Source organism: Cottoperca gobio, chromosome 23 (genome assembly GCF_900634415.1).
Source record: "Cottoperca gobio chromosome 23, fCotGob3.1, whole genome shotgun sequence".
Taxonomy (NCBI): Eukaryota; Metazoa; Chordata; class Actinopteri; order Perciformes; family Bovichtidae; genus Cottoperca; species Cottoperca gobio.
In genome coordinates this window covers 8,821,079-8,840,395 of record NC_041377.1, presented here as the reverse complement: position 1 = coordinate 8,840,395, position 19,317 = coordinate 8,821,079, and the positions used below count along the sequence as shown (strand labels likewise).

Below are 19,317 nucleotides of genomic sequence, written 5' to 3'. Positions count from 1 at the left end.
AGTTTTAACTTGTTTGGCAGGTACAACTGCGTCTCCATCTATCTCCCGTTCACTGTGACTCTCATCCATATGTTTTCGTCTTCCTCTGTGTTATTGTTCCTGTCTTCTTCTTCTGTGTGTTTACTGGCGGATAACGTTTTTCAGCTCATGTTAAACATAATACTGCCACCTGCTCTATCGGAGGCCACTGTACACTTTTTTAATTAGGTCTTTTTTTAAAGGTTAAAAATACGGGATAATTACGGGAAAAATATTTAAAAGGAAGGAAAACGGGATAGAAGGAAAAATACGGGATATTCTTGGTAAAAACGCGAGGGTTGACAGGTATGCTTTACTGGCTTCATAAGAGCTAATAATAAAGTTCAAGTGTGTTAAGTGACTTTTTGTACGTTTTCATAACGTTTCTTTTTTTCTGTTTAAAATCCTTTAGGTGTAGTTTTTCAAACTATATGGCTTGAGAGGTTTTTATTTGCCTGCTTTTTTAGCCTCACATTTCGCCTGTTTCATGCTCCTAAACATTGATTGACATATTACTTATAATTGTATTATGTACTGTAAATACATATATGCATTCCATTCAAATTTGAGGAAAATTGTAACCTGGAACATTACTGGCATTGATTGTGAAAGCTTATTCTTAACCATTGAAACAGTAGTTTGGTAAGTTTGACATGTAGTAAGTTTACATGTAGTTTGATCAATTGTCAAACTGAAATCTCCCGAAAAAACAGGTGAGTGTACCTTGATTTCTTTTAAAGAGGAAAACTGTGAAATGTGGTTGAAAGCAATATATGTTGAAATAAAAAAGGTAGTATGTGGACCTTGAGAGAATTCTTTGTTTTGAAATCACATGCATTGAATATATGGCCACATGATGGCCTGATCATGTCTTCATGAATGTAAGGATATTATTAGTTATCAAGTTACAAGTTACAATTAGATCGTAAAAACTCTGGTTTGTCACTGACTTTACGGTGATTAGGACCAGGCTATACCGTGTGAGCTATGATAATAATAGTAATAATAATAATAATAATAATAATAATATAATAATAATAATAATAATAATAATAAGCTTTATTTGTATAGCACCTTTCATACAAGAATTGCAGCCCAAAGTGCTTCACAGCAAAAACATACCAATTAGTACAAGATTAGACAGAATAAGAGCATTTACAGTACAATAATCACAGTGTTGATGTAAATGAGTCTGAAGTACCATTATAAAAACTAGCAGAATTAAAATAGTATGAAATAGCAGATAAAATAGCAGATAATTAAAATAGTACAAAATAGCAGAAATGAAATAGCCAGAATTAAAATAGTCTAAAATAGCAGATAAAATAGCAGAATTAAAATAGTATAAAATAACATTGGCACACTTGTAAATGTTTTAAACTATCAGGGCCATATTTTGAAAGTATGAGATCAACAATGGGCCCCTGTGGCCCATCAACTGGTTTACTCCCTTTGCTACCCATTATTTACGTTTACAGCTGTCAATCCTCTTTATTGACCTTTTAAAGTATAAAACACAGACGTCTCCGTGAGTCCAGATTCTTTTGGCAAAATCTTGGTTAAAGCCCGCTTCATAGACAAACCCCTGTTTGTTAAGTTTTATGAAACCTATCGGTTAAAGCCAGTTTTTCTCCAATACATTCATTAATCTTTCACTTTTCCACTAATTGTGTAAAGAACATGTAAACCCATTTATCAGAGAAATGTTTTCCCGTGGTAAAACAGTCTATTTTTCAAAAATACACACTATTCTAGTTACCTTTACACATTCAATGTTAAATGATTAATAATTCATCATTAAAAGGCTAAGATAAAAATATATGAAATATCACCATTAAAAGGCTAAAGTAAAGAGATATAAAATATCACTATTAAAAGGCTAAAGTAAAAAGATATGTTTTTTGCTTACTTTTGAAGATATTGAGCGAGCTTGCCTCCCTAATGTCTGCAGGTAAAGTGTTCCATAGCTTTGGTGCATAATTGCAAAAGGCTGCATCCCCAATTTTCTTTTGGATGTTTCTGGGAACATTTAATAAACCAGTAGTGGATGATCGTAATGTTCTTGGGGGCACATAGTTGATTACAGAGTTGGCAGTGTAACTTGGTGCGGTTCCGTTTAGGGCTTTGTATAAAAGAAGGAGGACCTTAAAGTCAATTCTAAAAGTTACTGGAAGCCAGTGTAGAGCAGCTAACACGGAACTGATGTGGTCTCTCCTCTTGGTTCTAGTCAGCAGCCTCGCTGCAGCGTTTTGGATGAGCTGAAGTCTCTCCGTTATTTTCTTTGGGAGGCCGGTAAAGAATGCATTACAGTAATCGAGTCGGCTTGAGATAAAAGCATGGATTAGTTTTTCAGCATCCTTTTGATTTATAAATTGTCGGATTTTTATCTATATTTCTAAGGTGGAAGAATGATGTTTTTGTCATCTTGTTTATGTGGGATTTAAAGCTTAGATCTGAGTCTATAATAACACCAAGACTTGTGACTTCAGGTTTAATCAAAGGAGTAAGTTTCCCCATGTTATTCAGCATCATCTCTCGTTTCTGTTACAGGACCTACTAGTAGGATTTCAGTTTTGTTCTCATTTAATTTTAAGAAATTATTGCTCATCCATTTATTTATTGCTGACAGACAGGTGGTGATGGAGTTAACAGCTGTAGCATCATTTGGTTCAGCAGAGATGTACAGTCTTGTGTCATCCACGTAGCTATGGAAGCACACATTGTGTTATCTAATGATGTTCCCCAGTGGTAGCATGTATAAGGAGAACAGTAATGGACCGAGGCAGCTCCCTTGTGGAACTCCAAAGTGGGCATCATGCTTCTCTGACACATGATCTCCAAACCTGATGAAATACTTTCTCCCTTTGATATATGTTCTGAACCAGTTTAATACACAGTCAGAAAGACCAACCAATTTTTCTAGACGATTATTTAGGATGTCATGGTCGATCGTGTCAAATGCTGCACTTAGGTCTAACAGGATAAGAATTGAGACCTTGTTTGTGTCAGAGTTTAGTCTGAGGTCACTAATTATTTTAGTCAGAGCAGTTTCGGTGCTGTGGCATGCTCTGAAGCCTGATTGAAATTCCTCCAGGATGTTGTTTTCTTTAAGAAAGGAGTTTATTTGGACCGAGACTATTTTTTCTAGTATTTTGCTGATGAATGGAAGGTTAGATATTGGCCTGTAGTTGGTCAGCGTATTACTGTCTAGGTTAGGTTTCTTTTGCAAGGGTTTTACAATGGCTGTGTTGAAGACATCTGGGAAGATACCCATTAGAAGAGACGTGTTTATAATATTTAGGACGTGACTTGAAATGCTGTCGAATATCCGCTTAAAGAATGCTGTAGGTATCGGGTCAACACAAGAGGTGGAGGAGTTACGTTCCATCACAGTTTTATGAAGCTCAGTTAATGTGATGCAGGTGAATGTTCCCATGGTTACATGACAATGTTTGCAGATGTTCTCTGTGTCTGCATCATAATGTGATGCTGGCTCTGATTGAAGTTATTTTATTATTGAGGAACAATGCGAGTTCTTCACACTTTGATGCAGAGGACTGCGGAGGGGTTGGGGCAGTGTTCAGTAGTTGGTTAATAGTCGAGAATAGTATTCTAGAATTTCCAACATTCTCAGTGATAATCTTAGAAAAGTAATCCTTTCTTGCCAGCTGCATTGCTTTACCATAGGCAGCCATAGATTCTTTGTAGATATCATAGTTAACTGTGAGCTTAGTTTTCCTCCATCTTCGTTCAGCTGCTCTACAAGTCCTCGTAGTCTGAGTAACATTGCTGTTGTTTAACCATGGGGAGATTTTTTCAGTGGATTTCTTTTTGACCTTTAATGGAGCAACAATATCCAGGGTAGATGACAAGGTGTTGTTTAGATTTTCAACCATGAGATTTAAGGAGCAGTCTGAGCATGGCTGAAATGATCTCATGATGTTAGAGAATGTTTCCTCTGCTGTGTCATCTAGTATTCTTTTTTTGACCACTGTCTCTCTTTTGGTCTTTGTTAAGATTAGGTTAGCATCAAAAAACACACAGTGATGGTCAGATATTGGTAATTCGATTACTGAGACCTTATCGATGTCCAGCCTTGTCGTTATCACTAAGTCTAGTGTGTTACCATGCTGATAAGTGGGTTCACTGATATTTTGTTTTAGATCGTAGCTGTCTAGTAACTTTTCAAGTTCAATAGTCTTGGGTTCATTCTTCTTATTTACGTGAATATTTAGGTCTCCATGCAAGGATTATTCCTGCATGGAGGTACTATATGTATAGGTACTATATGTATTGGAGTGAAATCAGCTCTGAGAATTCCTGTAGAAATAGTGCTGAATATTTTGGTGGCCTGTACAATGTGATGATGACCAAAGATAGTTCTGCTTTGACCCAATAGCAAGATATTCAAATGATGTAAATTCACCGAGGTCAATGTCATTACATACAAGTGACGCTGATAAGATAGCGGCAATCCCTCCACCTTTCTTATTTTGCCTGACTGCCTGATAGTATTCATAGTTTGGAGGACACGTCTCAGTCAGTGTTGCCACACCAGTAATGTTGTTTAACCAGGTCTCAACTAGAAACATACAGTCCAAGTTCTTTTGAACTATCATATCATTAATCAAAAAAGATTTGTTAGCCAGTGATCTGACATTCAGAAGAGCCACTTTCAGCTGCAGCGAGTCTGTGACAGGAGTCAAAGCTGGTCCTGGCTGTGCACTGATATATCTAAGATAACCAGACGCAGTGCGTGCTGAGCGCTGATTATTTAGTCTGGCATGACATATTAGAACAGTTTGGTGACCAGTTTGGGGGGGGGGGGGGGGGGTGATGTCCTTGAGTGTCCATGAGCAGGCTTTTGGTATAAGCCGAGGGGGAGGTGCGGGGGATTTCTGGGAGGGGGAGAAGAATGGGGGATGATGGTGGGGCATGATGGTTTAGAGCGGGGGGTTATTTGAGGTGTCAGTTTAAGACCACCTTTCACCAATTTGTTCATCCTGTCGTTAAAAAGGAGAAAGGGAGAGGAAGACGAGGAAGAGGGGGAGGGTGTCTCAATGCTACGCCACAAAATTTCAACTTCATCCTTGGCTGGCGGTGGAGTTGAGGGAATGGGGTCCTTGGTGTGCAGGCTTGTTGTGGCTGGTACTGCAGCAAGGTCACTCGCTCCAGTTGTTTGGACCTCATCATGGTGGTTTTCTGGTGGTGTGGGGGATGCTGTCTCCTTGCATTTAGCCAAAGTGGGGTGGCTAATGGCGTGATCCATATTGGAAGCGAACAGTTTTTCTCCAGATCTGTTGAGCGAAAGTCCATTTCTTCTGAAAAGGCCTCTACGCTGCCAGAACAGATTGAAGTTGTCAATAAAGTTCACTTTGTGCAGGGGACAGGCAATTGATAGCCACCTGCTGAGCCCCAAAATTCTGCTAAAACGATTCACTCCTGACCTGGCTGGTGGGATGGGACCACTGATGTATGTTTCAATGTCTTTAGAGCCCCCAACTTTTAGCAGTTCAGTAAAGTCACGTTTTAGTGTTTCCGTTTCTGCCCTTGAGATATCATTATTCCCAGCATTGAATAATAACCTTGTTCACATATTTGTGGATAGACAGCAATCGTGGAATTTTTTCTGTTATGTCACAGATCACTTCATCAGGGAAGCAGTATGTTTTGGATCTTTCTTACCGTTAATGTTAATGCCTGATACAGTAGAGTCGCCGATAATTAGCGTTGCTGGCTCAGTGATCTGTGGTCCTCTGTTCAGCGCACATCCTCGATCCGCTGTTTGCTCAGTGATCCGCTGATCGTTATCCGTCGGCTTCTGCGATCCTCTACATCTCGTTCTGCTCGAAGGGTGCGGGACTGACAGGCGAGCTGGGTCCTCCAGCGGCGATCCAGACTTGGTTTGTAGCGGTAGGAATCTGTTTTCCAGCTGTAGAGACATCAGTGGCGGCCTGGCATTCCTTACAGTGTTCGCTGCTACAATGGTTGATGTGAGCCGTTGCCGGCATGATGGCAGCGGGGGCCAGTCTCTTTCTGTCAAGTCGGTTTCTTCTAGTTTGTTAGGGGTGGCTTTAAGTCCTGCTCCACGCTTATTCCAGACGTGATTTATATGACTGTTCTCCGGGGCAAGTTGTAGCTTCACCTTTGGGCTCCATTGTATTGTTGTGTATCCTTCTCTTCTAGATGAAATACCTTTGCCTGAAGTACTGCAATCTTCTGTAGATTATATTGGCCGGGCATTTGTGCGGACGTGAAGCGGTGGTGTCCTGTCTGCTACCTCCAAATTACTCGGCAAGTGGCAAGGGCCCTTCGTGGTCACACGGCGAGTGGGGGACGTCAATTACGAGGTGGCGCGATCAGACAGAGGGTGAGCGACACAAATTTACCTCCTCAATCTCCTAAAAGCGTGGAGAGAGGTGACCTCTGCCTCTCTGGCTACTACGGCAATCTGACCATGAAGGGTGCCTCAGATCCGGTCCAGTGGATGGAGCAGTGTCAGCTGGCATTTGAGCTCCGGTACGAGGTCGGAGAAAATTGATAAAAAAAAAAAGTTGGATAAAAGTTGGATAATTTCCCACGGCACACCTGACGATCTCTCACAAATCACTGGCCTAGAAAGGCTAAGACTGACAATTAAACTGTTTTGTCTGCAACCAAACCTCCTCTCCTTCTGTTATTGTTACCTGCCTGTGGATAGGGATTTCCCACACTTATTATTCAGACCCTTTACTCAGTATGTGTCACTGAACACGGGTGCACCACAAGGCTGTGTGCTCAGCCCCCTCCTGTACTCCTTGTTCAAACATCATCTTTAAGTTTGCTGACAATACGACCATCATGGGCCTCATCATGAACAATGATGAGACGGCCTACAGAGAGGAGGTGAAGATACTGCACAGCTGGTGTCAGGAAAATAACCTCTCTCTTAACGTCAGCAAGACTAAAGAGATGACCGTGGACTACAGGAGACAGAAGGGGGGTGGACACCTCTCCATCTATGTCGGTGATGCTGAGGTTGAAAGGGTCAGCAGCTTTAAGATCCTCGGTGTGCACATCACTGAGGATCTCTCCTGGACACTCCACACGAACACAGTGACCAAGAAAGCTTGTCAGCGGCTCTATTTCCTGAGAAGACTGAGGAGGTTTGGCATGAACATCAGTATCCTCACAAACTTCTACAGAGGAACCATCGAGAGCTTGCTGACGGGCTGAATCACAGTCTGATACGGGAACTGTTCTGCTCAAAGCCGCAAATCACTTCAGAGAGTGGTGAAGGCGGCACAGTACACCATTGGCAACAGTCTCTCGGCCATTCAGGACATTTTCCACCAGCGGTGCCTCCAGAAGGCACAAAGCATCATAAAGGACCACAGCCACCCAGCAGACTGTTCTCCCTGTTACCGTCAGGCAGATGACACAGGAGCCTGGCTGCACGCACCACCAGACTCAAGGACAGTTTTTACCACCAAGCCATCAGGCTTCTCAACCACAGACACACTCACTTGCTGTCTGCACTAAATAAATATATTTAAATATATTTTACTTCTTATATTTTTCTCTTCATATATGTACAGAAGTTCTTTTTATTATTTTTTATTATTGTTTAACTCAATTGTATATAGTACTTATTTTTAAATATTTCATATATATATATATATATATATATATCATTTAATGTTGCTGATTTTGCTGAGCTGAAATGCTGTCTCTCTCGCACACATTTCATTGTACTGTTGACCCTTTGTTAACTTGCATATGACAAATAAAACTTGAAACTACTTTGTTGATGCACCTTTGGCAGCTATCACAGCCTCAAGTCTTCTTGGGTATGACACTATGAGCTTGGCACACCTATATTTGGGTCATTTCTGCCATTCTTCTCTGCAGATCCTCTCAAGCTCTGTCAGGTTGGATGGGGAGCTTGTTTAAGGTTCCTTCAGAGATGTTTGTTTGGGTTCAAGTCCGGGCGCTGGCTGAGCCACTCAAGGACATTCGCAGACTTGTCACAAAGCCACTCCTGTGTTGTCTTGGCTGTGTGCTTAGGGTGGTCTTTGCAGTGAATCATGTTGAGACATACAGACACTTTAATAAAAGTCCTCATGTAATATTAGTGACTCTGAGCTCACTGTGAGCTGAACTCACTCTTGATCACATGGTGTGAATGAAACAGAAATAAAAAACAAGTGTTCTGCAAACAAAACCATTTATTGAATATGTATTTATACTCAGGTGTTTCACAATGAATTAAAGGTATTTAGCATTAACAAACACTACATGCAGACTTTCATTGATTAAATCAACCTAAATCCTCAGAAATGTGATGCAGTACATCAAAAGATGGAAGTTATGATTGAGCTCCAGCATCCTGCATTAACTGCCTTCCATGTTTCTATATGGTTGTTCAAACTTCAGATGTTTGGTTGATTTATGTCACAAAAACAATGCAATAATTTTAGAGATGCCTGTAAATTGAATTATGGGCATCCATCATCATTGTGCTTTGTTATAATGCTTTTCTAAAAATGGTGAATGGAGAGTGCTTGTAATGCTTCTATTGTGCAGCTTTTTCAGGTATTGTGAATGCTTGAAGGATACATAGATTGTGAAGAAAAATATATAAAAGATAACCCATCCCCAAAGGCAGAAATAAACAGTATGTATCTAAAAATAAAAACAACTGATTTGCGTATAATACAGAACAAGTCCTTTTGGAATATGTTCTAATACGTAAAACCAGTCTCACTGCTCCAAGACGACCGGCTCCTCTTGCCCATACTTGATCATCATTCTGGAGGCCCTCATGGAGTAAGGCACGGGAGCTTTCCAGTTGAACCAGTTGAGCCCTGACCGCCGAAAGATGTGATCACCAGCAGACTGCCATTTGCCGTTCAGACTGGCAGAGCCGCAGCTGCTGTACCACCAACCGCCTTCGTCTGAACGAACACATTTCGTTTGAGGAATGTCATCAAAGATGCAGGGGGAGCAGCCGTCATTGTCGCGGTCGATGGTGCTGAAGGCGAAGCCATTCTGGTCAATGCATGGATAGGCACCACGGATGGCATCCCCTTTGGACAAAGTATGAAACTATTTAAGGAACTTTTAAATTCAGAGTGGCCCTTTAAAATGTTGCTGAAGAACAAGATGATGGCGCCTCGAGTTGCTCTTCATTTTCAAACAACCTTTGTCTTAAATTTGTCATGAAAATGTTCAAATGTTTATCTAACAAGTACAGAGGAGTCATAAAGCCAGTGAGCCTCTCCAGTAATGTCAGTTATACATCTGTATCTGGCCTAAGTGTGCCAACATTAGCTAACGTTAGCCACCACAAGCTACTGGTCATACCAGAACAAGTAAGGCTGTAGCAGTTGAACCCCTTAAAAGTGATATTGTGTCGCTTTGAAACTGCCGTGTGTAGCATTTCATTATGTGTAGATCAACACATAATTGAACTTAAAGACGTTATAATGAGATCATTCCTGAGAAGGCCGTCAGCCTCGAGCTGCTCCACACTTGTGCATCAGGCTGGTCGTGAAACTGATGAACAGGAAGAGGGTGCTGGAGTTTCACAGTGGACCCCACAACACGTAGTTTCCAACGTAACAAAACAATAATAACACCTCCTTAGAAATGTCTACACTGGCCAACTCATTTACATCAGTTAAAATACTTAAAGTAAAAAGACTTTACAATCCAGCATAAATGCAATTGAAAAACATGGGATAACATGTGTCTCTGAAAGGCAAAGCGGGACAAAGAAGAGAGAAGCCTGCAGTACCTGCATTTCCACTGTAGCGCCCCACATGCAGTTTGAAATTTGCATGTTCATTCTCCACTCTGAAGTTTCTGTACTCGGCGTAGGCAGAGGCACCTTCATGGTCCCACAGGTCCACCCTCATGGTCCACGTCCTGAAGCGGGTCAGAGAGAAGACCCTATTCAGACCGAGCCAGTGGTTGCCTGAGGGAATCAGCAGAACACATGAAAGGATTTAGGTTTTTCTGGTTTCAGGTCGCCTGCAGGTAGTCAGCAGGAGAGAATTCAACGATAGCTGGAAACTTCTGAAGTTCACACAGTGCTTTCCTCCAGGAGAACTTGGCCCCACAGCCTGATGTGCATACATTATGTGTGCAAGAAAATGTGCATATTGCCCTCACAGTGTAATCTCATTTAGTTTTAGAGCTGGACGGTGTCGGCCTGCGACTCTTTACTCTGACATTCTCTTCATTCTTGCAATGTTTTACCGTAGCAGCAAATTGGATCCCCAGTCCTGTATGTTGTGAATGTAACAAAGACCTTTCTAGGTTGTTTAGCAGCTGTGTGCTAAGTAAGGCGTTCCAGTCATCACAAGTTACATGTCGCCTCACACCTATCAGGAAAACACAACCAGCTTTAAATTCTTTACTTACGTGGAATGAATCCAAATCCGTATTTATAAGCTGCCCAGTTCCTGTTGAAGGAAACCGCACCTCCAATGCGCTTCTGAATCACCGTCCAGCCTCCATCACGCCTCATCTCACAGTACACCTGCACAGGTAGTAAACATGCGTTTAGAAACCAGCAGGCAGCTTTACACACACACCTGAAGACTGAGACATGTTCTGCAGGGCTTTGGAAAAGATGACATTATGTGTTAGAGCCGTGGCTCTCAACCTTTTTCCTTAACGGAGACATTTATATCATTGAGTGAACTGACAAGAAAAAGAAAGAAAGAAAGAAATATTGCAATTTTTTTCTATTATGGTGCAGCCCTAATGTCTGCATTAACAGGAATGTAGCAAAACATGGAAATTAAGTGCTATGCTTATTTACATATGAAAGTGCAATACAAATATTTAGCAGTTCAAACCACGGAACAATCGTAAATAATTGTGATCTCAATATAAATCAAAAATAATCGTGATTATCATTTTGGCCTGAATGGTGCAGCCCTACCTTAAACGGGATACGGACTCCGGGAGGGCGGATTAAATAAACCCCGCTGCGCGCTCGTGGTACGTGAGCCCTAATCTGCGTGCAGTCTAAATATACTGAGGTGAGCATGACAAGAGAAAAACAACGTTAACTCTGAATACATGAGCCTTGTATCTTCCATAATGTGTATATTAGAAGCAATAATAACATTTACCAGGAACAGGACGAGCATCATGGGTTGTCTAGCAATACCACAGAAACAGTTTTAAAGTTAGACTTCAAAATACAGACATGATTAGTGTCATATTAAAGAGAATAGAAGGTGAAGACGTTGCAGAGAGAAGACAGTTTGTATTACCTGAGCTGTGCAGCTCAGAAGAAACACCAAGTTGAGCAAACAATACACGACCAGACTCTTCATTTTGACCTGAGTTTAAAAGGGACAAAATAAATATCTTTTAAAAAAATGATACAGAAGTTAAATATTTTAAACAACACTAAGAGAAGCTGACAGAAGTCAGACATTCCAGCCTTTCAGCACTAAAGTCCAATAACAGCTAATAATAATAATAATAATAATAATAATAATAATAATAATAATAATAATAATAATAATAATAATAATAATAATAATAGAATCTCTTTCTAAGTCTTACCTGTGTGTTGGATGAACCTTGTTTGCCAGATCAACAGGAGCTGCTCCTTTATACACGACTAAACTGCCACACCTCCTTCATGCGTCCCAAAAAATGCTGTCCCAAAAATTGCACAAGCTCGTTTCTCTGACTTTTCCTGTTTGGCTTTACTTTAAGAAAAACAACTTTCGGAGGCAAACAAGAAATACCTGTTCAGGCAAAACTCAGAAAACTGCTTTCAAATCCACAGATTATTAAAATAATCACGTCTTTTGAATTTTTGACATTTATGATCCATGGAGGATGAACCCTGACGTTGTTGACTCCCGACTCCTGTGCCATCAGCACGTTGCTGTTTGAGTGAAACGTGGCCACAGCTGTTGGGTGGTTTGCGATGAGTTCTGGTTCAGATACTCAGAGTGACTTTCATGATCCCAGAAATCTTCATACCGGGCCACCAGCAGGTCAAACCTTTCTCATCCAGCGATGTATCTGTTGATATGCTTGATGGATGGTGCAGAGATTCATGGTTCCCAGATGGTGTATCCTGATGGCTTTGGTGATGCCCCTTAAGTGCTCCCTTGTGCCATCATTTCTATGCTGTCAGAGTTCTGTCCAAGTTCTTCATCGAAGATTCTGCGGTTGATATTCTATTGTTGTGTCTTATGCCAAACGTTATATATTACGAGCTGTATATAAAGCATTAGCTATTAGCTAACAAACAGACCGGAGGACAGCGTTGTTTTATAAAGTATAGTCTGCCTACTGACCGTCTCACTGCTGCCTATAGTAGCCGTAAAACTTACCACATTTTCATGGAAGTTACGATGATTTACGAGAATTACGTGAAACGGATAAAAGTTGCTACTAGGTAGATCTGACCTCTGTACAACCATAACAGGCTTATGAGCTGCTTAAGAGTGAAACGGGCCCCAGGCCTATAAATAGTATGAAGTTAAGATGACGTTAATATTGCCGTGTTTTCTGGATATTGCCTATTTTGTACATTTAGGTGTTCAGTACATGTGAAAACTGTACAGTTATGGAAGCAATTGAAGAGCTGCTGCCAATTAAAGGATGTCATGGAGGCCAAAATGGAGGAATTTGTCACGACTCAGTGTTCTTTGTGGGTTCGTCATTTTTGTTACTCTCATGTTCTGCTTGTGCTATCCATTTTGATTATTATTCTGTTTGTATTCTAATTATTATTCTTAGTATTTATAATTTATATTACATATACATATTATATTACATATTATATTATTACAAAAACTCAAATTCTCTGGGATTGAAGTTACATAATAAAATTTCTAAATAATAATAGATATTATATTATTAAACAAATGTTTTGTTGTTTTTACCTTCAATTGCCCTAATACACCATGTACCCAGGGAGCAAACAAAGACATTATATTCAGGAGTGTTAAACAAATGCAACGGTAAGAAGATTCAAACTTTAATCTATGTCATAGACAATCAGAGACGGGTCAGACATTCAAACTGTAACCGGTGTTAAACACAGCAGCCTCAGAAATGTGAAACAAATTGCACTCTTAAGTGTTCCAATGATAAACAAGCACAAAGGAACAAGTCTGAGGCGCCAAATGTGCTCTTTTATTAAATATCCGCTGCTGCAGAGATCCTTTATACTGTTCCACATTTACGAGCCGGACTCAGACTCAGCTGAGTCCAATCTGCTGTCTGTGTCATCTTCAGTGGGTTTAGCTTCCAGTCATGTCAGACTTCAGCCCTAACCCTGCCACCAACTCTCACAGCGTGTGTGTGAGTTTGAATCACCTGAGAGCGAAATGTGTTTAGAATGTTTTGTCCAACCCCAATTACTGAACGTTCTGTACAATACAAAACCACATCGACTCCAACTACAGCCTCAAAGTTGAATCCAAACCTCTCTGACGTTGCACACAGAAACTGAACAATAAACAAATTGCATGGCTTTATTTTGAATTAGATTGCACATGTGAGGACAGTATCTGGCACTGACTCCCACTGCATTTTATGATGCGAATGATCTTTTTTTTAAACAAAGAATTGCCACATTTCCAATATTACACTGACAATTGTTTCATCTGGACAAAATAACTTTAAAATAATTTTTCTCAGTTCTACATTATACTCAGTGAGTTGAGGTGTTTTGCGTTTGTAGGACAGAATAGTTGTCAACATAATTAACTCAAAGTGTCAACCTCAAAGAGGCATTAGAAGAAAAGTCAGGGGGGGGTCACCAAAGCCATCAGGATACACCATCTGGGAACCATGAATCTCTGCACCATCCATCAAGCAGATCAACAGATACATCGCTGGATGAGAAAGGTTTGACCTGCTGGTGGCCCGGTATGAAGATTTCTGGGATCATGAAAGTCACTCTGAGTATCTGAACCAGAACTCATCAAAAACCACCCAACAGCTGTGGCCACGTTTCACTCAAACAGCAACGTGCTGATGACACAGGAGTCGGGAGTCAACAACGTCAGGGTTCATCCTCCATGGATCATAAATGTCAAAAATTCAAAAGACGTGATTATTTTAATAGTCGGTGGATTTGAAAGCAGTTTTCTGAGTTTTGCCTGAACAGGTATTTCTTGTTTACCTCAGAAAGTTGTTTTTCTTGACAAGTAAAGCCAAACAGGAAAAGTCAGAGAAACAAGCTTGTGCAATTTGCTTGTGGAAATTTTCTCTAACTGGACCTCTTAGAATTATAGTTGAATACTCCTAAACTCGAGGCCGACGGTCTTCTCAGGAATGATCTCATTATAACGGGTTTAAGATCAATTATGTGTTGATCTACACATAATGAAATGCTACACACGGCAGCTTCAAAGCGACACAATATCACTTTTAAGGGGTTCAACTGCTACAGCCTTACTTGTTCTGGTATGACCAGTAGCTTGTGGTGGCTAAAGTTAACTAATGTTGGCACACTTAGGCCAGATACAGATGTATAACTGACATTACTGGAGAGGCTCACTGGCTTTATGACTCCTCTGTACTTGTTAGATAAACATTTGAACGTTTTCATGACAAATGAACGAAGGCATCTTTTGAGATCACATGGAGTTTGGCTCGTATTATGCATTCACAATATCACAGTGATTATGATCACAATGAGTCACAATTATAGTTGATATGATAAGACAGTTATGAGTGAGTTGAGCTTCTTACAAGTCTAAATATGAGCTTTATTTAATACATATAGTACCTAACATTTCTTCACATTAGCTATGTAAATACGAGCACTTATCAGTTATTACACAAGAGAATACATTTATTAGTTAATTATATCCCAAATTCCCTCCTTACACACCATTTATGGTGTGTATAATACTATTGATATATCAGGCACTTTTAATAACTAAGATGTAAATTCACTTTGGTCCAACCAACAACTTTGGTATACAAATACAATCACAAAGTGTACCATATCACTTTTATGGTGGATCAAAAACAATCTTTAGTATAGTCTTCAGTGCAAAACTTAACTTCAGTGCATAAAAATAACTAATATAGAAGATAATTTTAATATAAAAATCCACTTTCGTGCAGAATATTCAGCTTCAGTATAAAATCAACTTTAGTATAGAAATTAATTTAGTATATAAAACATTATAAACGTTAAGCTTGTTTTAACATCAGTAACTGTTACGACCCCGGCTCGGCGAGGGAAAAGGGAGTAACATACACCAGATGTTGATGGCAAAATAAGATATTTATTAAATACGGATGGACAATTTGACAGACAATTGCTTTTAACGACACCACAAAGAACAAAAGGAGGGCTCTTAACACAAGAGCAAATAAGGCATAAAAGCCAAACTAACAAAACAAACTCGGGGTGAAAACTTGACAACAAAAGAATACATAAAACAGGGCACCCTAACGTGCCTAACAGAAAACGCTGCAAACTTCTAATCAATTTACGCCAACGGTAAATCTAGTTCTAACACTAACACTAGTTAGGATACAGAACACAGCATTTCAACCCACACACACACACACACACACACACACACACACACACACACACACACACACACACACACACACCACACACACACACCGTACGTACACAAGTACGAGGCATGCGGCTGACAACACCAGCAGCCCCGACTGTTGAGCTGGCTTGGCATTTGTAGTCACCGGTCTCTCCAGTGCGCCTTGGATTGGAGAGCCGGAACACAGATAAATAAGGCCGTGGCCGTAACAGTAATATTTTATTTTATTTTTTTATAATAATAACAATAAGCTTTATTTGTATAGCGCCTTTCATACAAGAATTGCAGCCCAAAGTGCTTCACAGCAAAAACATAACAATTAGTACAAGATTAGACAGAATAAGAGCATTTACAGTACAATAATCACAGTGTTGATGTAAATGAGTCTGAAGTACCACTATAAAAATAGCAGAATTATAATAGTATAAAATAGCAGAAATGAAATAGCCAGAATTAAAATAGTCTAAAATAGCAGATAAAATAGCAGAATTCAAATAGTATAGAATAACATTGGCACACCATTCTTGTAAATGTTTTAAACTATCAGGGCCATATTTTGAAAGTATGAGATCAACAATGGGCCCCCGTGGCCCTTCAACTGGTTTACTCCCTTTGCTACCCATTCCTGGTAGTCTTTGGCAAACTCTTTATTGACCCTTGTATTTACGTTTACAGCGTCAACCTCTTTATTGACCTTTTAAAGTATAAAACACAAACGTCTCCGTGAGTCCAGATTCTTTTGGCAAAATCTTGGTTAAAGCCCGCTTCATAAACAAACCCTGTTTGTTAAGTTTTATGAAACCTATCGGTTAAAGCCAATTTTTCTCCAATATATTCTTTAATCTTTCACTTTTCCACTAATTGTGTAAAGAACATGTAAACACATTTATCAGAGAAACTTCCTCTTTTTCCCCGTGGTAAAACAGTCTATTTGATCTCAAGTTTTTCAAAAATACACACTCTGAAAATGTATTCTAGTTACCTTTACATATTCAATTCAATTAATAATTCACCATTAAAAGGCTAAGATAAAAAATTAAATAATAAATTAATAAATGAAATATCACCATTAAAAGGCTAAAGTAAAGAGATATAAAATATCACTTAAGCGAGCTTGCCTCCCTAATGTCTGCAGGTAAAGTGTTCCATAGCTTTGGTGCATAATTGCAAAAGGATGCATCCCCAATTTTCTTTTGGATGTTTCTGGGAACATTTAATAAACCAGTAGTGGATGATCGTAATATTCTTGGGGGCACATATGATTAGAGAGTTGGCAGTGTAACTTGGTGCGGTTCCGTTTAAGGCTTTGTATACAGGAAGGAGGACCTTAAAGTCAATTCTAAAAGTTACTAGAAGCCAGTGTAGAGCGGCTAACACTGGACTGATGTGGTCTCTCCTCTTGGTTCTAGTCAGCAGCCTCGCTGCAGCGTTTTGGATGAGCTGAAGTCTCACCGTTGTTTTTTTTGGGAGGTCGGTAAAGAGTGCATTACAGTAATCGAGTCGGCTTGAGATAAAAGCATGGATTAGTTTTTCAGCATCCTTTTGATTTATAAATTGTCTGATTTTTAGCTATATTTCTAAGGTAGAAGAATTATGTTTTTGTCATCTTGTTTATGTGGGATTTAAAGCTTAGATCTGAGTCTATAATAACACCAAGACTTGTGTCTTCAGGTTTAATCAAAGGAGTAAGTTTCCTCATGTTATTCAGCATCATCTCTCTTTTTGTTATAGGACCTACTAGTAGGATTTCAGTTTTGTTCTCTTTTAATTTTAAGAAATTATTGCTCATCCATTTATTTATTGCTGACAGACAGGTGGTGATGGAGTTAACAGCTGTAGCATCATTTGGTTCAGAAGAGATGTACAGTTGTGTGTCATCCGCATAGCTATAGAAGCACACATTGTGTTATCTAATGATGTTCCCCAGTGGTAGCATGTATAGGGAGAACAGTAATGGACCGAGGTAGTGTCACGTCTGTGCCTGAACTCGCACCTGCCACGCCCCCCTCTGTCTCCACTCACTCACCTGCACTGCATCCACAATCACCGGAATACTGATTGCCAGCACCTGTGTTCACAGCATAAAGTCTCCTCACTCCGCATCTGGCCTCGTACAAAGTGGACTAAACCCCATGGACTTCCTCCCCAGATTCTGCAACGCGATTTTCCTGCCTTCTGCCTTTTTGCCCGTCTGTCTGCCTGCCTGATCCCGGTATCGTACCGTTTTCTGTTTGCTCCGTTGGTTCTCGTTTGTTCCGAGTTCGACTCGTGTACCTTGTTTTGACGCTCCCTGTTTTGTACTCTTTAGTTCACTGTGCTTTTACGCCAGTCTCCTTATTTTCCAGTGCTTAGAGCCTGAGTATTCCTGAGTTCCTGATCCTTGTGTTCACCCCTCCCCTGTCTGTATGGTGTTTCCATCTGCTCGCTGGCTGAGCCTAATAAACTATTGTCAATTCCATCTCTGAGTCCTGACGTCCGTGACAGGGTAGCTCCCTTGTGGAACTCCAAAGTGGGCATCATGCTTCTCTGACACATGATCTCCAAGCCTGACAAAATACTTTCTCCCTTTGATATATGTTCTGAACCAGTTTAATACAAAGTCAGAAAGACCAATCAGTTTTTCTAGACGATTAATTAGGATGTCATGGTCGATCGTGTCAAATGCTGCACTTAGGTCTAGCAGGATAAGAATTGAGACTTTGTTTGTGTCAGAGTTTAGTCTGAGGTCACTAATTAGCTTAGTTTTCCTCCATCTTCGTTCAGCTGCTCTACAAGTCCTCTTAGTCTGAGTAACATTGCTGTTTAACCATGGGGAGATTTTGTCAGTGGATTTCTTTTTGACCTTTAATGGAGCAACAATATCCAGGGTAGATGACAAGGTGTTTAGATTTTCAACCATGAGATTTAAGGAGCAGTCTGAGCATGGCTCAAATGTTCTCATGATGTTAGAGAATGTTTCCTCTGCTGTGTCATCTAGTATTCTTTTTTTGACCACTGTCTCTCTTTTGGTCTTTGTTAAGATTAGGTTAGCATCAAAAAACACACAGTGATGGTCAGATATTGGTAATTCGATTACTGAGACCTTATCGATGTCCAGCCTTGTCGTTATCACTAAGTCTAGTGTGTTACCATGCTGATAAGTGGGTTCACTGATATTTTGTTTTAGATCGTAGCTGTCTAGTAACTTTTCAAGTTCAATAGTCTTGGGTTCATTTTTCTTATTTACGTGAATATTTAGGCTATATGTATAGGTACTATATGTATTGGAGTGAAATCAGCTCTGAGAATTCCTGTAGAAATAGTGCTGAATATTTTGGTGGCCTGTACAATGTGATGATGACCAAAGATAGGTTCTGCTTTGACTCAATAGCAAGATATTCAAATGATGTAAATTCACCGAGGTCAATGTCATTACATACAAGTGACGCTGATAAGATAGCGGCAATCCCTCCACCTTTCTTATTTTGCCTGACTGCCTGATAGTATTCATAGTTTGGAGGACACAGTCTCAGTCAGTGTTGCCACACCAGTAATGTTGTTTAACCAGGTCTCAACTAGAAACATACAGTGCAAGTTCTTTTGAACTATCATATCATTAATCAAAACAGATTTGGTAGCTAGTGATCTGACATTCAGAAGAGCCACTTTCAGCTGCAGGGAGTCTGTGACAGGAGTCAAAGCCGGTCCTGGCTGTGCACTGATATATCTAAGATAATCAGACCGCAGTGCTTGCTGAGCGCTG

The 19,317-nt window shown here is 40.0% G+C and overlaps 1 protein-coding gene across 1 annotated transcript; it reads right to left on the bottom strand.

The window, feature by feature from the left end:
• Nucleotides 1–8,760: 8,760 nt before the first annotated feature.
• Nucleotides 8,761–11,354, bottom strand: LOC115028638 (angiopoietin-4-like). Its single transcript, XM_029462528.1, is given in 5 exon segments — nt 8,761–9,086; nt 9,797–9,976; nt 10,426–10,543; nt 10,952–11,083; nt 11,289–11,354. Coding segments are annotated over 5 exon segments (819 nt in total). The 5' UTR covers nt 11,352–11,354.
• Nucleotides 11,355–19,317: the final 7,963 nt, after the last annotated feature.